Here is a 15,921-nt window from a genome sequence, read left to right as displayed (position 1 = left end):
TATATAAGAAGTATCTGAGTTTTTAGGTTTTGAAGGACTGTTTTGGCATCTGTCATTAACACAATTTGGCTGTTAGGTGTACATGGGTAGTTTATTAGTATGGTAGTGCTAGTTCCAGTGCTTGCCTTTCTGCTCCATGGCTGTCTGAGAGATCGCTAGTTGGAATTGGCTTTTTCAGTCTTACACCATTCGGCCATTCAATTAGTATGTCAGTTCCTCCGTTTGTATTGGATTTTTGAGAGGATCCATCTGTGTAAACTCTGACACATTGGTTGTTGGTGTAATGGGTTTTTAGAAAAGAGTTCACCAATTCCTTGAGCTCTGTTTGGTTGTGATTGGATATTTTTGTTACACTTTCGATGCTGTCTCTAATAGGAGGTAGGGAACTCTGGTCCCAGGGAGGAGAAGCAGTATGCTGACTCAATATTTATAGTTCCTAAGTGGTATTTCTTTTTAAGGTTCTGTGATTTCTGAACAAAATTAGCTCTTTTTAGTCGATTCTGCTTTAAAAAAACATCAATTTTTAAATCAAGTGTTAAAAATCATCGTAAGATTGTGTTTATAAATATAAATTCCTGTTCAACTTTAATGTACACTAGATCAAATTATTAAAATTAAATTGCCATTGTGTGAAAAACGCTTTTAAAAAAATATAAATAGTTATCGTACAATTAGGGACTTAAACCCTGACTCTCAGATTTAAAGTCAATAAAGTCTACCTACTACCTACTGCCTCATGACCAAATAGTATATTCGATCTAATATCAGAGGACATTACACTCAATATTTAAAGTTATAAAAAACAAAAGTATAAACTCAAAATCGGCCCCCGAAGTGGTCCACCCAGGCAGGTTTCAATATTTTCAGATAGGAAAATCATAATGAAATGACAGAGAAGAATGGAGAAAGAAGATTGACAGATGTTATGTGGTGCCCCAGCGGTCCAGCAGACCAAAGGATTTATAGGTGAAAGTGAATGTAAAGTTAGATGTGAACCTGGCCTAACATGTCTTATAATTAATCTAATTGTTTTGTAAAGGTTCATCTCTTATTCAAATCCTGAAGAAAAAAACATTTCCGCTAAAAAAAAATAATAAATAATAAGTATAATAAGTTAAACTTAGTAAAGTAAGTTACTATTTCATTAAGTCAGTCTAAGTATCAGTATTATCAGTATCATAATGATAATGAATCAATGATAATAAGTAGACTATAGTGTGAATATTCACAATTAATAGAATTGTAAAATTATATTACCAATTATATTATTATATAATAATAATTATTATCATTAATATATATTATATATATTATAACAGTTAATTAATATAGTTATAAAATATATAGTATATAGAGTAACTTACATCTTTCGAACACCTTCATTTTAAGGTACTTATCGAACACCCCATTTTATTTTTAAAAATTCTCCTTTATTTCGATGATTATGAAGAAACTAGTCTATTCATATTGTGCATTGTCCATTTCTTTATAGTTAAGTTATATTTAGTTTCATTTTCACCCGAGGATAACTTTTTAAATTATATTCAAATTGCATTGGTAATATATTAGTATAAAAATTTCACTTTTTTTTACCTCTTGGGAAAAGTGAAGTGTGTCTCGGGTTAAGGGTATTTTTTTAATGCCATTGATGCTTCAGCTAAACAAAACCTATATAATATGCTTCTAATTAGGCTGAAAAATAATTTGCAACTATTTGTTGAAAGTGTCCTTTGCTACCCAAACATGAAAATTGAGGTTTAAATAGGGGGTGTCGATAGTAGCTGTTTTTATATAAGCAATCTCAGCTTCGTAAAATATCAAACACCATTTTAATGTTAAAAATAAACATCAAAGGGACATAACCCAAAAGAAGACAAAATGTTTAAATTATATATTTTTTAATTGTTATTTTTTTAAATAATGTAATGCAAAGTACATATATAAATTACTCATGTGTTAAAATTTGTATCAGATCAGCTATTTGTGGTTTACCGTAAATGTGCTATATTTTTCTAAGTAAATAGATTTACATTGATATGCACAAATTGTACCCATTTTAGAATCTTGATTTTATGACACATATACTTTGATGCTATTATGATTTGCTTGACCCTGCGTTATCGCAGAGTGTATCCAGTTGTGCTTTGCCCCATTCTATTAACTCTATCTCTCTGTAATTTTTTACCACACACATTCTGGCGGAATCAACACTGGTATCGTCAGTTAGGAGAGAAAGATTTAACTTCTGAATTATGTGTTATAAACAAATACCTAGTGCATGTGCTTGATGTAAAGAGATATTAATAAAACGAAAGGGCTAAGGGGGAGGTATAGAATGTAGATATGGTATTTTGAAATAATAATGTTTTTGGTAGGTAAAAAAAAAAGGGGGGGGGGGGAGAGAAACAGTCAAGACACTGTATCAAGAGATCATCAATAATTGATCGACCATTAAAATGTGACATCAGCCTCAAATACATAGTCAGTTGTGCTTCTCGATCTAGACGTGTGGTGCAGGGTCTATAAAATTATATATATATATATATATATATATATATATATATATATATATATATATATATATATATATATATATATTGCCATAAAGTATGATAAAGCTCATAATGCGCTACAAAGACACTCCTTAGAAACATCACAAATACACAAAATAATAACAATAACACATTTAACCACTCTCTTATTCTGCCTACACCCCCTTACCCGCGCTTCCGCTGTCCAACATTCACACTTTTTCAGTGCAAAGTAACAACGTAAATATCAAGACTCAATCTAAACGCAGCCACCAGACTAACACACAACAAAAAAAAAAAAAAAAGGTCAGTGATAGCGTAACACACAGGTGTAAACCAGGCCATCAACACAGTCCCAAAACATTGTTCAAGTTGTAGTAAGGGAGGAGCCATCAGTAGAGTACCTACGGTCAAGCCGCTAATTAGGTCACAAACACTAGGCATGATAGATACGTAGTATATATAGATATGTTGTTTGTGTGACAAATACTAAGTGTGCTCTAAAATACGGTGTTTTTTTTTTTGGTCAACAAGGTGGTTTAGGGAGGGCGGATCTATCTACATCTATAGGTAACACAGCTCACAAATATGAAAAATATCTAGCACTGACTTTTGGGCTGTTACATACACTGAGCGTGCTAGATTGGCGGCTAGTTACGTAGGGCCGCGTACCGTATGTTTTGTTTTTAGGTCAACCAATTAAACTGTTGTGTCCTGCAATGACTTGGGGAGGGCGGGATTATCTATTGGCTACCAAAGCTTATTAGGCTCTCCCCCAAATAAATAATATCTGGATTTATTAATGGCCTTATATCTCAAAATAGCTTAGACCTAAATAAGTACTGGTACGGAGATGTGTCGGTAATGCGTTACTGGGCTTAGCACCATCAGTTATTTCTAAGCATAGCTGATGAGTGATAGTATCCTTCGATGTGGAGCATGTGAAAATGATTAAAATCTGTCTGTCTTGTAAAAAGAAAATGATATAAATTTAAAAAAATTTTAGATTATAACACTTTTGAAACACCATACTTTTCACAAAATTTTAAGATTATAACACTTTTAAAACACCATACTTCTTGTGTGTTCGATAAGTTCTTAATATGTTCGATAAGATAAGATAAAGGTAAAATAGTGCTCGATAATTTAAGCTTTTGAAAGCATCGACTTGACCCACTTTAACATCAAATATAAGTTTAACTTTGAGTAGTATAGTAAGTAGTAGTAAGTAGTAAAACATGTCTACTTTTAAGAAAAATGGATGAGGAATTCATAGATACAATCAGTTTTTTTCTAGGTCTAATTTTTACGGAGATACACAAATTCAAACATAAAAAATGTCGGCGACTGAGCTTAACGATAAACTATCAATACTGAGTATCATAAACGTAAGTGTCGTAAGTTTAAAGTTACTCTAGAGTCTAGATATAGACTCTCTAGAGTCTAGATCTACTCTAGATCTAATTAATCTAATTCTAGACTAGATCAACATATAGATCTACTTAGTAGACCAATATTATCTATTTTCAGTGTCTAGATCTAAATTTACCAAGATAGACATAGACTAGATCTAGACTAGATCTATTTCTAGATCTAGCAAATGATTTAATGAATCTATTTCTTAGCTACAGAATTATTTACATTAGTAATGCGCGGCCATCTTGTCACGTGATGTCTGGGGGTTATTTGTCTCGGTATTTTAAATCTTCCTCAATTATTTCGCTAATTATTTAAAGAGATTGCCAAACAAGTGCATAAACGCAGCTAAAAAATGTTACTTGTTACTTGAGTTAGTCGGATTAGTCATATTTTTATTGTATTTCTTTTTTTTTTTTATTTTATTATTTATCCATTGACCCAATATAAATCATTTTAAAAACATATATATGTTTTTAAAATGATTTACTTTTGGCCATTCAACTGTATAGGCCTACAACATCTCGTATTACCATCTCCAACGCAATTCTAGAAGAGTCTATTTACTGTCACTGTGTGTATAATATGTATTAGATTAGATCACTATGTAGGCATACAATTTTTTTTTTCGTAAACACTGATTTCCATGGCAACTTGAGCTCCAACTGCAACATCCAGTTTTAAAGTAGGCCTAACATATCTTCTACCTGATCTGCATTTTTTCCAATGCGGTCTAACTGCAAACGTGAGATTGTAAACAGTGGTATCACTTGGTGCGGTAAGCTCAGGGTGTCAATCCCTCCCATAAGGATAAAAATAATCTCCCCCCTAAAAAAAAAACAACTAGGCCTACTGTCTTTTATGTTGAACCATATATAAAACTGCACATGTAAGCTAATTATTTGATTGGTTACACTTTTTTACACTCATTTTATCAAAAGTGATTTGAACATTTTTATTAGAGATTATTTAAGAGCTCATTACGGGAAATGGTTTAAAATTATACCAGTGTTTCTCAGCTACTTCTGAAAAGGCTTAAAATTATAATCATGCACTGAACAGATGTTCGTACTGCGAAACATCGTCGTGCAAAGCCTGGAATACCAACTAAGGATGTTGATCAGTATTGTAGATTTAAAATAAAGTTTTATAGCGACCATCGCGGAATCACTCTGGGAAAAAAAGCAAGAGAATAAGGCATCTTACAACAATTTGTCCAGATTCAGTGACGTAGCCTACTAAAGCGAATTAAGATATTGTGTCAAAACAGAAAGTGGAATTCTTCAACATCGAGACGGATATATTAGGATTTATCTTATCCCCATTTCTCTTTCGACAGGCTGCATTCGCTTTACCATGGCGTAAACCAAACCCAGTAGAATTTTGCAGATGACAAAGCATGACTTTGAAAAATAATTAATTGTATACACGATATGACGAATATAAGACGCCCTCTCAAAGTTATGCATATTGGATGCAGGTACCCAGTAGGCCTACCCCCATCAACATTGGTCATAAAGATTTTGAACAAATAGAAATGTTAACCTATAATATATTTAGGCAGTGTTATCTTATCTTATCTTATATAATACAGGCGTTACTTCAAAAAAGAAGATGATTACGTCCTACGCGTCATGCATATAGTCATGCATATTAACCAATGACTTAAATTCTGCCAAGTCACTGGTTTTCCTGGCTAGCTCAGGCCGGCACCCATTCCATGCTCGGTTCCACGACAATTCGTTCACTGACATTTCGTTCACCGACAAATCGTTCACGACTTTTCGTTCACGCGACTATTCGTTCACCAGACATTTCGTTCACCCGACAATTCGTTCACGCGACATATCGCTCACGGACTATTCGCTCACAGACAACTTGTTCACCGACAACTTGTTCACCGACAGTTGGTTCACGACAAATCGTTCACGCGACAAATCGTTCACGCGACTATTCGTTCACGGCACGGACAAATTGTTCACAGACAAATCGTTCACTGGATAGTAACATATTGTTAATATTATATATTCTCGTCGCGTGTTTAATTTATTTACATTAAAACTTTTGTAGCTATTATTTCCAAATGCAAAAAATTTCTAGAGATCAGGTCAAATCCGAGTTTATTTAATTTCGTTGTTGTTGTTGTTGTTGATATTTTGTTAATGAGGACAGTATGTGATAAAAAATATACTTAAAATAAAAAAAAAGAGATCTTACAAGCTAGCTGAAAAATGTAAACGGGCCCTCACTTTACTGTTTACTATAGGTAACATTTTTACTTTCACCTTTAATATACCTTACACCCCCCTCTTTTTTTTTTCATCTACCGGGAATCTACCCATTCATCTGGATACTCTAGTTAACACCTAGTTGAGTGCTAGTCAGACTGGCTCCTCTGGAAGTAATAAAACTTTATTGGACATTGCCTATACACATGTTCAATCTGTTAACATTGAAAATATCTACTAGACACTAGTATAGTACTTTCCATCAAGTTTAAAAGAAGTTTTATTTTATTTTTATTTTAGTTAACTTGTTTCTATATGTGACCACCCATTGGTAGACAGCTAATTTGATTGCTTGGACTTCAATAACAAATTTATTGAAACATTTTTATTTTGTTGTATTGCGATAAATTAAATTTTTTTGATAGGGAATCAAAATATTTCCTTGTGTTGTATATGTAATTCGTTGTTTTTTTCCTTAGATGTCTTAAGTGATAGGCCTAAGTATTAACCTTAGATCTGTATCTAGTATGTGACGTTCAGAGTTGAACAGTGAAACCATATATTGTACCAAATCTAGTACCATTGTTAAAAATCTAAATTATCTCTCGTAAAAACACTGAAAGGATTGTGGAAAAAATACTAGTGTGTCTGAGCTAGCCAGGAAAACCAATGACTTGGCAGAATGCATGACGCGTAGGACGTAATCATCTTCTTTTTTGAAGAAACGTCTGTATTATATAAGATAAGATTTGTTTTTGTTAATAAGATATCAATAAAATGGGTATGTTAATTAAACATCTGGACCGCTATTAAGAAATTAAGCAAATATGGGTAGGTCGAACAAGACCACATGATGGACATGAGTGTAAAAGAAGGCCTACATGTTGAAAGTAAAAATGTTACCTATAGAAAAGTGAGGTCCCATTTAAATTTTTCAGCTTGCTTGTGAGATCTCTTTTTTCTTTTAGGTATAAATTTGTATCACATACTGTCCTCGTTAACAAAATATTAACAAAAAACAAACAAAAATTTACAAAGAATTTCGGCTAAGGCCCGATCTCTAGCAATTTTTAGTTTTTAAAAATATCCAGTGAACGATTTGTCTGTGAACAATTTGTCTGTGAACGAATTGTTAGTGAACGATTTGTCGCGTGAACGATTTGTCGTGAACCAACTGTCGGTGAACATGTTGTCGGTGAACAAGTTGTCTGTGAGCGAATAGTCCGTGAGCGAATAGTCGCGTGAACGAATTGTCGGGTGAACGAAATGTCTGGTGAACGAATAGTCACGTGAACGAAAAAGTCGTGAACGATTTGTCGGTGAACGAAATGTCAGTGAACGAATTGTCGTGTCCCCTCCATGCTCTAATAGCACTAGGGATGAAGGAGTATTTGTACAAATTTGACCTAGCATATGGGACGAGGAATGTGCCTTTATCTTTGTGTCTTTCAGAGTATTTTATTAAATTTTGTTTTTGTATTTGAAGATTATGGTTCAGTGTTTTATTTATAATTGCTACTTTACTTTTGAGTCTTCTGTCCTGAAGGCTTTCTAAATTTAGTGATTTTACTAAAGGTGTTACTCTGGTTAAGTGTGAATATTCGTTTGTTATGAATCTCACTGCTCTATTTTGTGTCTGTTCCAGTTTATTAATGTTTTCTTGAGTTGAGGGGTCCCAAACGGAGGATGCATATTCTATTATTGGCCTAACCAAGGTTAAATAACATTTTAGTTTTATGTTCTTATGCTAAATTAGAATGATAAATTGAAGTACATACTAAAAATAAATAGACCCTATATTTTAATTAACATAAAATAATATGTAATACAATAAATATTCAAATGTGAACAGACCAAAAAAAAGTAATATATTCCTGCAGTAAACATTGAGGTAATTGCTCTGAGAACATGGCATAACATAAAAAGATGCTAAAAAGTGTACAAAGAAAACAAAAAAAAAAAAGTGAATGTAACATTTTCTTGTAGTCAACATTCAAACATTTAGACAAAAATGTGTATTGTAATATTAACCCATAAACCAAAGAGAAGAAAATCTTGATTTTAAGATAACTACTTAAAATAACAACAGTAATTAAATAAGCTGTCAGACAACTCTGCTCCTGAGACATCTGTCAGGAGCAGGGGTTATAAGATGTGAGAGTGTGTGTATGTTTATTTGTTGTGAGTTGAATTTTAGCATAGGTTTTTCAAGATGGGTAATAAGTGTAGCCAGTGGGTCAATTTTGTCAGTTGGAGAGATGACCTGGTCTGAGTTGGGTTGTTGTTTTTGGTTATTTTTTTCTATGTGTGTTACAGGTACTTAAAATATTTAGTAATGTTATGGTCTTTGACGATACATTGAAATTATACATTGAAATTGAAACGATTCATTATTGAATTTAGTCTAACACCCTTGAGTATCAATTGGGGCATATGTAATCCTCTTTATTATATCATGATGTGTAATTACATGTTATATGTTTAACCCAATCATAATGTTTTTACTCCTTTGATGAGTGAAATCTATAACAATAAATAAGTAATATCAGAGAGTCGACCTCTTGACATCTCCTTCATGTTGAATATAAATAGACAATCATATCCTGAGCCATGGGTACTAATTACACACAAAACACTTGCACCTGTTATACCACTACTCATTGCTCTATACATTTAGTATCTAACCCATAATAATTGTGTACTTTTAATGTTCTACAGTTGGGGACATTGTATTGCACCCCACTAAGAACTAAACTAAGTTCTTTGCAACATCCTCGAAGAAGCATTGCAACAAAGAACTAGCTTTTGAATCTTACAACAAAGATAAAACTAATGTCTGACCTGGTAAGAAATAAGATGCTTTCAGAAAGTCAGGACAAATATTGACAAGATCACATAAGAAAGTACATCAGAATAATAGCTGTTACCCTAGTAATAAACAATTAATGGCTCAATAAAAAATACCAATTGTTCTTTGCAACATCCTCGAAGAAGCATTGCAACAAAGAACTAGCTTTTGAATCTTACAACAAAGATAAAACTAATGTCTGACCTGGTAAGAAATAAGATGCTTTCAGAAAGTCAGGACAAATATTGACAAGATCACATAAGAAAGTACATCAGAATAATAGCTGTTACCCTAGTAATAAACAATTAATGGCTCAATAAAAAATACCAATTGTCCAGCTAAATAATATTGAAGTGATGAAGTAGAAACACCATGTCCAAATAGGTCATCATCAATTTTCACCCCTAGCAAAAGAGCATCTACTATATTACCTCAAGACAGCTTACAGGAAGACAAGATGGATCAAGCTAAAGTAAAGCAAGCCTTACAAGCAGACAGTCAAAGAAGCAAAAATTGTTTAAAAAATTATAAAAAACATATAACATTAATCCACAGCATTTAAATAATTAGTAATAGTTTTAAAACATTAAAAATAGTTTTAGTAACAATTAAACCATAAGCAACAATAAATAAAATAAAAAGAAATTAATTTAAATCTTAATTTAAGTTAAACAATCACTGAATGAGACAAAGGCTTTCTGGTGTCAGAGCAAAAGTTAAAATGAAAACATCAAGTAGTTGCCAGGTCCAAAAATAATCAAAAGAATCATGCTATACAAAATCCATTATATCAGACTATTGCAAGAGCAATAGAATTTCTCTGTATCATGAAAGTCATTATTAAAAAATCAAGAAATCAACCAATTTGAAAGACCATTAATAAAGAAATTTTGAGAGCAACAAAATGTAGGGTAAATGTCATGGTATGGAAGTACAGATTTTAACTTTTGCTCTGTAGTAGAGAAAAGGATACCACTACATTTCAAAAACACATACATACAATTTAATTGAGTAATTTAAGAAACTAAAATAACCTTTTTTTTTTTTCTTAATTTCACATAGTTTAATAAATTTTAATTTTTCTTTTGTTTTTATTTTTATTGTTAAAGATTATGAAATAAAAGAAAATAAATTCTTTAGACCCTAGTATTTGTCAAAATGAAATCAACTTTAGGGAAATATTTCTTTCTTGCTTTCTCTTGTTCAACTTTTATTTGTTCTGTATGATCTCTTTGATTCTGTGCAGTTCATCCATGACATAGTCTAGTCTTTGGAAGAAAAACAAAAGTTATTTGCTAGGAATGAAATTTATACCATTGAAAACTTTGAAAGAGACTGGAAAATGTGAAACAGAAACATTATTACCTAGAAACTGTGGAAGCTACTTGATTTTCTAAAAGATCTTTTTCTTTTGTGGCTGCTTGCAACAAACAAGTTTCCACTGCAGCTTTCTCAAATAGCCTGAGACGTTTAATGGCATCCTCTGACAGTTTCACACCTAAAATAGGCATCTAACCTTTAAATACATACACAGGCATTCACCACAACTAGTGATTGAACTAGCAGCTCTAGCTTGTAAACAAGGATAATAACAATAACTTGCTCAATAATGAAATATAAAATAATTTTCTTTTAGATTTGTTATCAATTAGTTGATGAGATTAAAATTAAAGTTTATTCTTATCATACATTTTTTAGAACTATTATTTAATATATTGCAAATAACCATTGGACATCTATATATAGAACTTAGTTCTGGAGAATCAAATTTAAGGCATAATAAAATTGTCATTTTGCTTAAATTATGAATGCACAGTTCACATTTAATTTATTATGTTTGTGACATTGCAATGCTGACACCTGTTAAGACAGTATAAAATCTGGTAGCAGTATATTTTTAATTCAATGCTTCTGTAAATTTTGAGTCAGTGAATATAAATTCTAAAACAAATGAAGCCTTACTATAAAGTTCCTAAAATAAAACCTACCAAAATGTTCATGCTTTCCAAAGCAAGGGAAAATGAAACACAATATTCTCCACAAATGGTTGATTACAATAAGTGGTGGCACTAATGATGGCCGATCAAAATATTCATTCACTAGTGAGATACGATGAAAGCGCCAAACCTTAGTAGAATTGTCTTGAACCTTCTGAAATGTGTAGCTGAAGGAGAAAAACACAACAGTTTTTGTGACTAACAAATAACAAATAGCTATACGTTAATTGAGCTTGACATTATCCTAGTTTTAATCTTATTTTATACTTTTCTTCTTTTTATACTTTTTCTTCCTTTGATATAGGCTTAAAAAAGTAAGCATATTTTAAAGATAGATAATATGTTAGTCCTATTCTTATGTAAGCTATGTTTTGTAAGCATCTTTACCTAGTTCTTAGAGCATATTTGTTCAAAGTGTTAAATACATTTTTGAGTTAAAATGGAAACAATAACTAGATCTCAATCTCAAAAGATTTGATATGTACCTGAACATGGCAATAAGAAGATTAATTAACAAAATGTTGATCAGGACTAAATATATAGATAAAAAGATGTAGACTATAGCATTCTTTTCTGGGCATCTTTGTGTTGGATCAGTTTCCCAAATGGATTGATTCTTTGTGCACCCATCACCATCATCTTTGCCTAGAAAATAGTTTTAATTTGTTAAAAAAAAAAAGGAAAAGTTCACATAAAATTATTTTGAAAATAAAAAATGGCAATAGAAACCAAACTGCTCTCCTAGAATTTAAGAAAAATAGCCTAAAAATATTTATATAAAGATCACATTGAATTTTTTGTAAGATGTTGATATATCAACATTCTCAAATAAGCACATTTCTGATAAAGTAATATCCATTACACTGTTTGTAACACTAATTCTTCACTGACGTATTAAAACGACTTCTCTTATTTATCAATGTCATATAGGTGAAAATGTACAAAATAGTCAACTAGCTTGAATCTTTTTAAAACACAAAACAGTTGACCCAAAATGTTTGGATTTTTTAGAATCTTAAAGAAGTTGAAAGATCATTAAACTAAAAGAATTATACAATAGCATGTGTCTTTTAAGATCTAAGATCACTAAACCATAATTTTCAAATAGAAAAACAGAACCTAATAACCTAATACTCAGAAAGATACAAAGATAGAGACACATTTCTTATTCCATATGCTAGAACAAATTTGTACAAGTGCTCCTTCTTCCCTGGTGCCTTTAGAGAATGAAATGGGCTGCCTGAATCAGCAAGGAAAACCAATGACTTAGCAGAGATTAAGTCAGAAAACCAATGACTTAGCAGAGTTTAAGTCATTGATTAACATGCATGACTAGATTGACATATGAAATGTGTAGGAAGTAATTTTCTTTTTTGAAGTAATGTCTGTAATATATAAGATAAGATATGATCCAGTTAACTAATCTCAGTAGGATATTAAAGAAATATTTAAAATATTTATTCAATATAAAATTACTGCTTCATTCTCTTCTATTTCTTTTAAAATGGTAGGTAATAAATAAAAGATTTAACAAAATTGGATAAATATAGGTGACTTAGTCTACGTCTGCTTTGTTGGTCATAGAAGGCAAAATTTAATAACAACTCATGTAATTTACATCATAATAATAAAAAAAAAAGTAGCTACCTTTAAGATCATCAAGAAATAACTCCCCATAGATCTGGAAGTAGGGATATAGAAAGACTGTATACAATATTGACCAGTCTTTGGTTTGGTTAGGAAACATGTTGACATGATATGCCACACCAAATGCAAGAATAAATACTATGAGTATGAAGAAGAAGAATGTTAAATCTGTCAACTGGGGAAGGACAAAAAAAGTTATTTAATTGCAATGACATTTTATTTACTCTAAAAACAATCATTTTCTAGCAACTGCCTTTCTTTCATGTCATTTTTTGTGACAGTATGGAACTATGGAATCTATTGAGTTTCCTGACTCTGACTATCGACATAGTGAATATATCTGCAGCTTAGCTGTCACAGCCAAATTGATTGGTGAGGTTTAGAAAGCCTTGGACTCACAAAGCGCATCTGAAGATGGCATGGACTCTCAACTGGTACTGCAGATTATATAAAGCCTAGGACAATGGTCACCCAATAATGACATTGTCATCATGATCTTACAGAATACAAGCTAACAATATAGTAAGTAAGGGATGCTGCAGTATATACAGTGTAACTGGTCATTGACTAATTTTCTGGCCCATGAAGCTGCCTAAAAGATTTCATCATGCCCAAATGACCATTTAACTCTTTGGCTCCGGAATTAATTCGGAATTATTTGCCACTTTTGGACGGAATTAATTTTTCCGCCATTTCAGAGTGCGCTACTTTGCTTCGATATAACTTGTATAACTTTTTTATTTATTATTGGAAAATAATAAACTTGATATAGATATAAAGAGAAATGGATGCTCTTTCCATTTCTTATGTTTTCTAGTTTGCAAATTATGTTGTTTTTGTAATTTTGGGTTTTGAATATAAAAATTAAAAATGAAAAACTCACCAACTGACATTGAAAATATCCATCCAAGTGCATGTTTAAAGAAATTTATTGTTCAAATTAAATCCAAATAGCTTTTTTTCTCATTTTTATCCATTTGTTTACAGAACACCACAGAAGAAACAGCAATAGATGTAAAAAATAATAAACTGGAACTAATAATCCAATGTCACTATTTTAACGAAAAAGCCCATAAAAAAAGCAACACACTTGGAACAAAACACTTTTACCCTAAAACTAGTCCAACTGTACAGCATATATATATTTATAGTATTTTCTTCTAAAGTTTTTCATGTACTTAGTATATAAATATTCCTTCTAGTTGTGATATTCATGGAAGCAGTCAATATGAATGTGTGGGTTCGACTCCCATCCAGCGCAAACATAAACCGTTCTCCCTGACCCAAAGTGTTTACATACTCTGTCTTTCTTTATAGTTATAGGTCTCCATTCTCTGAAAATGGATCTTATTCTAGCAGGGGTGTTCCATTTAATCCTATGGTCAGCATAGCTATTTATTTTGCTAACAAGACTATCAATGACAAGATTGTCAATGAAAAAAAACATTCCATCTCATTAGATGCAGTGCTGACTAACTAAGTCTAGGTTGACAACCCAATTTCTTGGTGGAATAAATCTGACATTGTTCTGTTTCAGTGCCTAGATGATAGATTTAGAGATCTACATCTATCTGATTAGATTTAGATCTAGATAATGTAGAGACAGCTAAACTAGTTCTAGATCTACATTGAACATTAGCTGGGGGTGGAGCTGCTTCATCAGCTGATAAACTTCATCATTCCTAGGCCTAGGTCTAGACCTATAAATTAATTTACTAGATCTAGATCTATATAATTAGATTTATCAATATCACCATCAGATGAAACAAAACCACTGTCATCTGAATTCTTATACTTCTTTATCAAAGAAATATTTAGATCTACAAAGTTTATATGGCCTTGGTTGAAGCTCCATGTTAAAAAACATGCACACAGAAAAAATAAATGTCATCTCTTTACAAACTTCGTACAAAATAAAAACACGTTAAATGAAGGAAATTCTGGATGTTTAGCAAAGGGAAACTATTCTAGATAAACAATTAAGCAATAAAAAACAAGAATTGGAGAAATGGAAACGAAAAAAATAAATTTGAAATAGCCGATGCCCCCAGCGTTGGTCCGACTTTTTTCCCCTTTTTTAAAATCAACGCCCTGTGCGTTGGTGCGGAGCCAAAGAGTTAAAAAAATGTTAATGCATGAGATATTTTTAACTACATATTTTATTCATGCCTTTTAAAACTAATTCTAACAATCACAGAAAAACTACATTTGAGAAAAATGATGATGTAAATGACATGCAACATTGAAAACTTAAAAATGAATAATTTCTCACCATTCTTCTAATCATGATCACTTTAGGCCCCATGTTTTGCTCTGCAAAGTAAAACTGCATGAACCTAAGATACAGCATTACCAGGGTGATGGAGTAGACAATACGAGCATAGACAAAATCCTCCCCTTCTAGAATGTAGCGCAAGATAACAGAAACAATCATTAAAATATACATCAAAAGATCAAAGTGATTCCAGCTGTTGTTCCACCATATGCTTAGCTTGTAGCAAAATGATTTTTGCTGAATTTCAATAACCTGGGATTAAATAAAGGGAAAAAATCAAGGATGTTATGATAATACATGTTTATAAACAACAAAGATAGGCACAAACTTCCAGTCTGTTTCTACAAGTTAATTCTACATTTTTGCTAGAATCTCTTTTTGAATGTCAAGTGTTATAATAATAATAATAAGTTTTTCCACCATAAAATTACTTAATAAAATGTTACAAATGACAAACTATTAAATATGCAGGTAAAAACATTTATCCTCAATACTATCACCCACTAATGTTCAATTTGGTAGTGTTACCTGTCTTATTTCTTCCAGAAAAAGAGTTATGAACCAAGCCCAGACAATGTATTCAATGATTGAAGGAGAATCAGATTGACTAACAGGAGACATGTTTGTCAGTAGAAAGTAGCTGAACAATCCAAGGAGCACTAGGTAGGCGACCTGATACAAAGTGTACAATGCAAAATTAGATGCCAATATTTTTTTTACACTTTGTAAAGCCAATTGCTAATAATTTAAAGACATTTAAGACATTTTAAGCACTCCTGAGTCAAATAAATGATAAATGCTAAAATGGTCAAAAATTAATCCCAGACATTTTACAGTTCACATTGAAACTATATAATTAAGAATATCTAAATAGTAACTGATCTTTACAGCTTTCTCATTACCTTTAAGTTGGATAGAAGAATGTATAAAGTAAAAAAATAATATGCTGACCTCATTCTAAGCGTTTGCTCTGATGTTA

At 31.7% G+C, this 15,921-nt stretch overlaps 2 protein-coding genes across 6 annotated transcripts in view; both read right to left on the bottom strand.

The window, feature by feature from the left end:
- The window catches only part of LOC106050894 (transient receptor potential cation channel subfamily M member-like 2), a 34,650-nt gene extending 30,435 nt beyond the window's left edge, over positions 1 to 4,215 (bottom strand). The window contains exon 1 of one of the 3 annotated variants that reach the window (XM_013205946.2): positions 4,173 to 4,215. The gene's annotated coding sequence lies outside the window, so the exon portion shown is untranslated. Of the gene's footprint in view, positions 1 to 1,364; positions 1,384 to 4,080 lie in introns of those variants that run through there. The other 2 variants (XM_013205947.2, XM_056019791.1) reach the window with 2 other exon arrangements.
- Positions 4,216 to 7,953: 3,738 nt separating this feature from the next.
- Positions 7,954 to 15,921, bottom strand: part of LOC106050889 (transient receptor potential cation channel subfamily M member-like 2) — a 31,576-nt gene continuing 23,608 nt past the window's right edge. For all 3 annotated transcript variants that reach the window (XM_056019790.1, XM_056019788.1, XM_056019789.1), the window contains 7 exons: positions 15,471 to 15,614; positions 14,940 to 15,194; positions 12,668 to 12,842; positions 11,506 to 11,665; positions 11,012 to 11,187; positions 10,389 to 10,521; positions 7,954 to 10,291 (listed from right to left, as the gene is read on the bottom strand). In XM_056019790.1, the coding sequence (XP_055875765.1) occupies positions 10,234 to 10,291; positions 10,389 to 10,521; positions 11,012 to 11,187; positions 11,506 to 11,665; positions 12,668 to 12,842; positions 14,940 to 15,194; positions 15,471 to 15,614 (1,101 nt within the window). In that variant the 3' untranslated portion in view covers positions 7,954 to 10,233. The remainder of the gene's footprint in view (positions 10,292 to 10,388; positions 10,522 to 11,011; positions 11,188 to 11,505; positions 11,666 to 12,667; positions 12,843 to 14,939; positions 15,195 to 15,470; positions 15,615 to 15,921) is intronic.

This window comes from Biomphalaria glabrata, chromosome 2 (genome assembly GCF_947242115.1).
Source record: "Biomphalaria glabrata chromosome 2, xgBioGlab47.1, whole genome shotgun sequence".
NCBI classification, from domain to species: domain Eukaryota; kingdom Metazoa; phylum Mollusca; class Gastropoda; family Planorbidae; genus Biomphalaria; species Biomphalaria glabrata.
The sequence above is the reverse complement of the archived record's forward strand: the minus strand, read 5'-3'. Positions and strand labels throughout refer to the sequence as shown.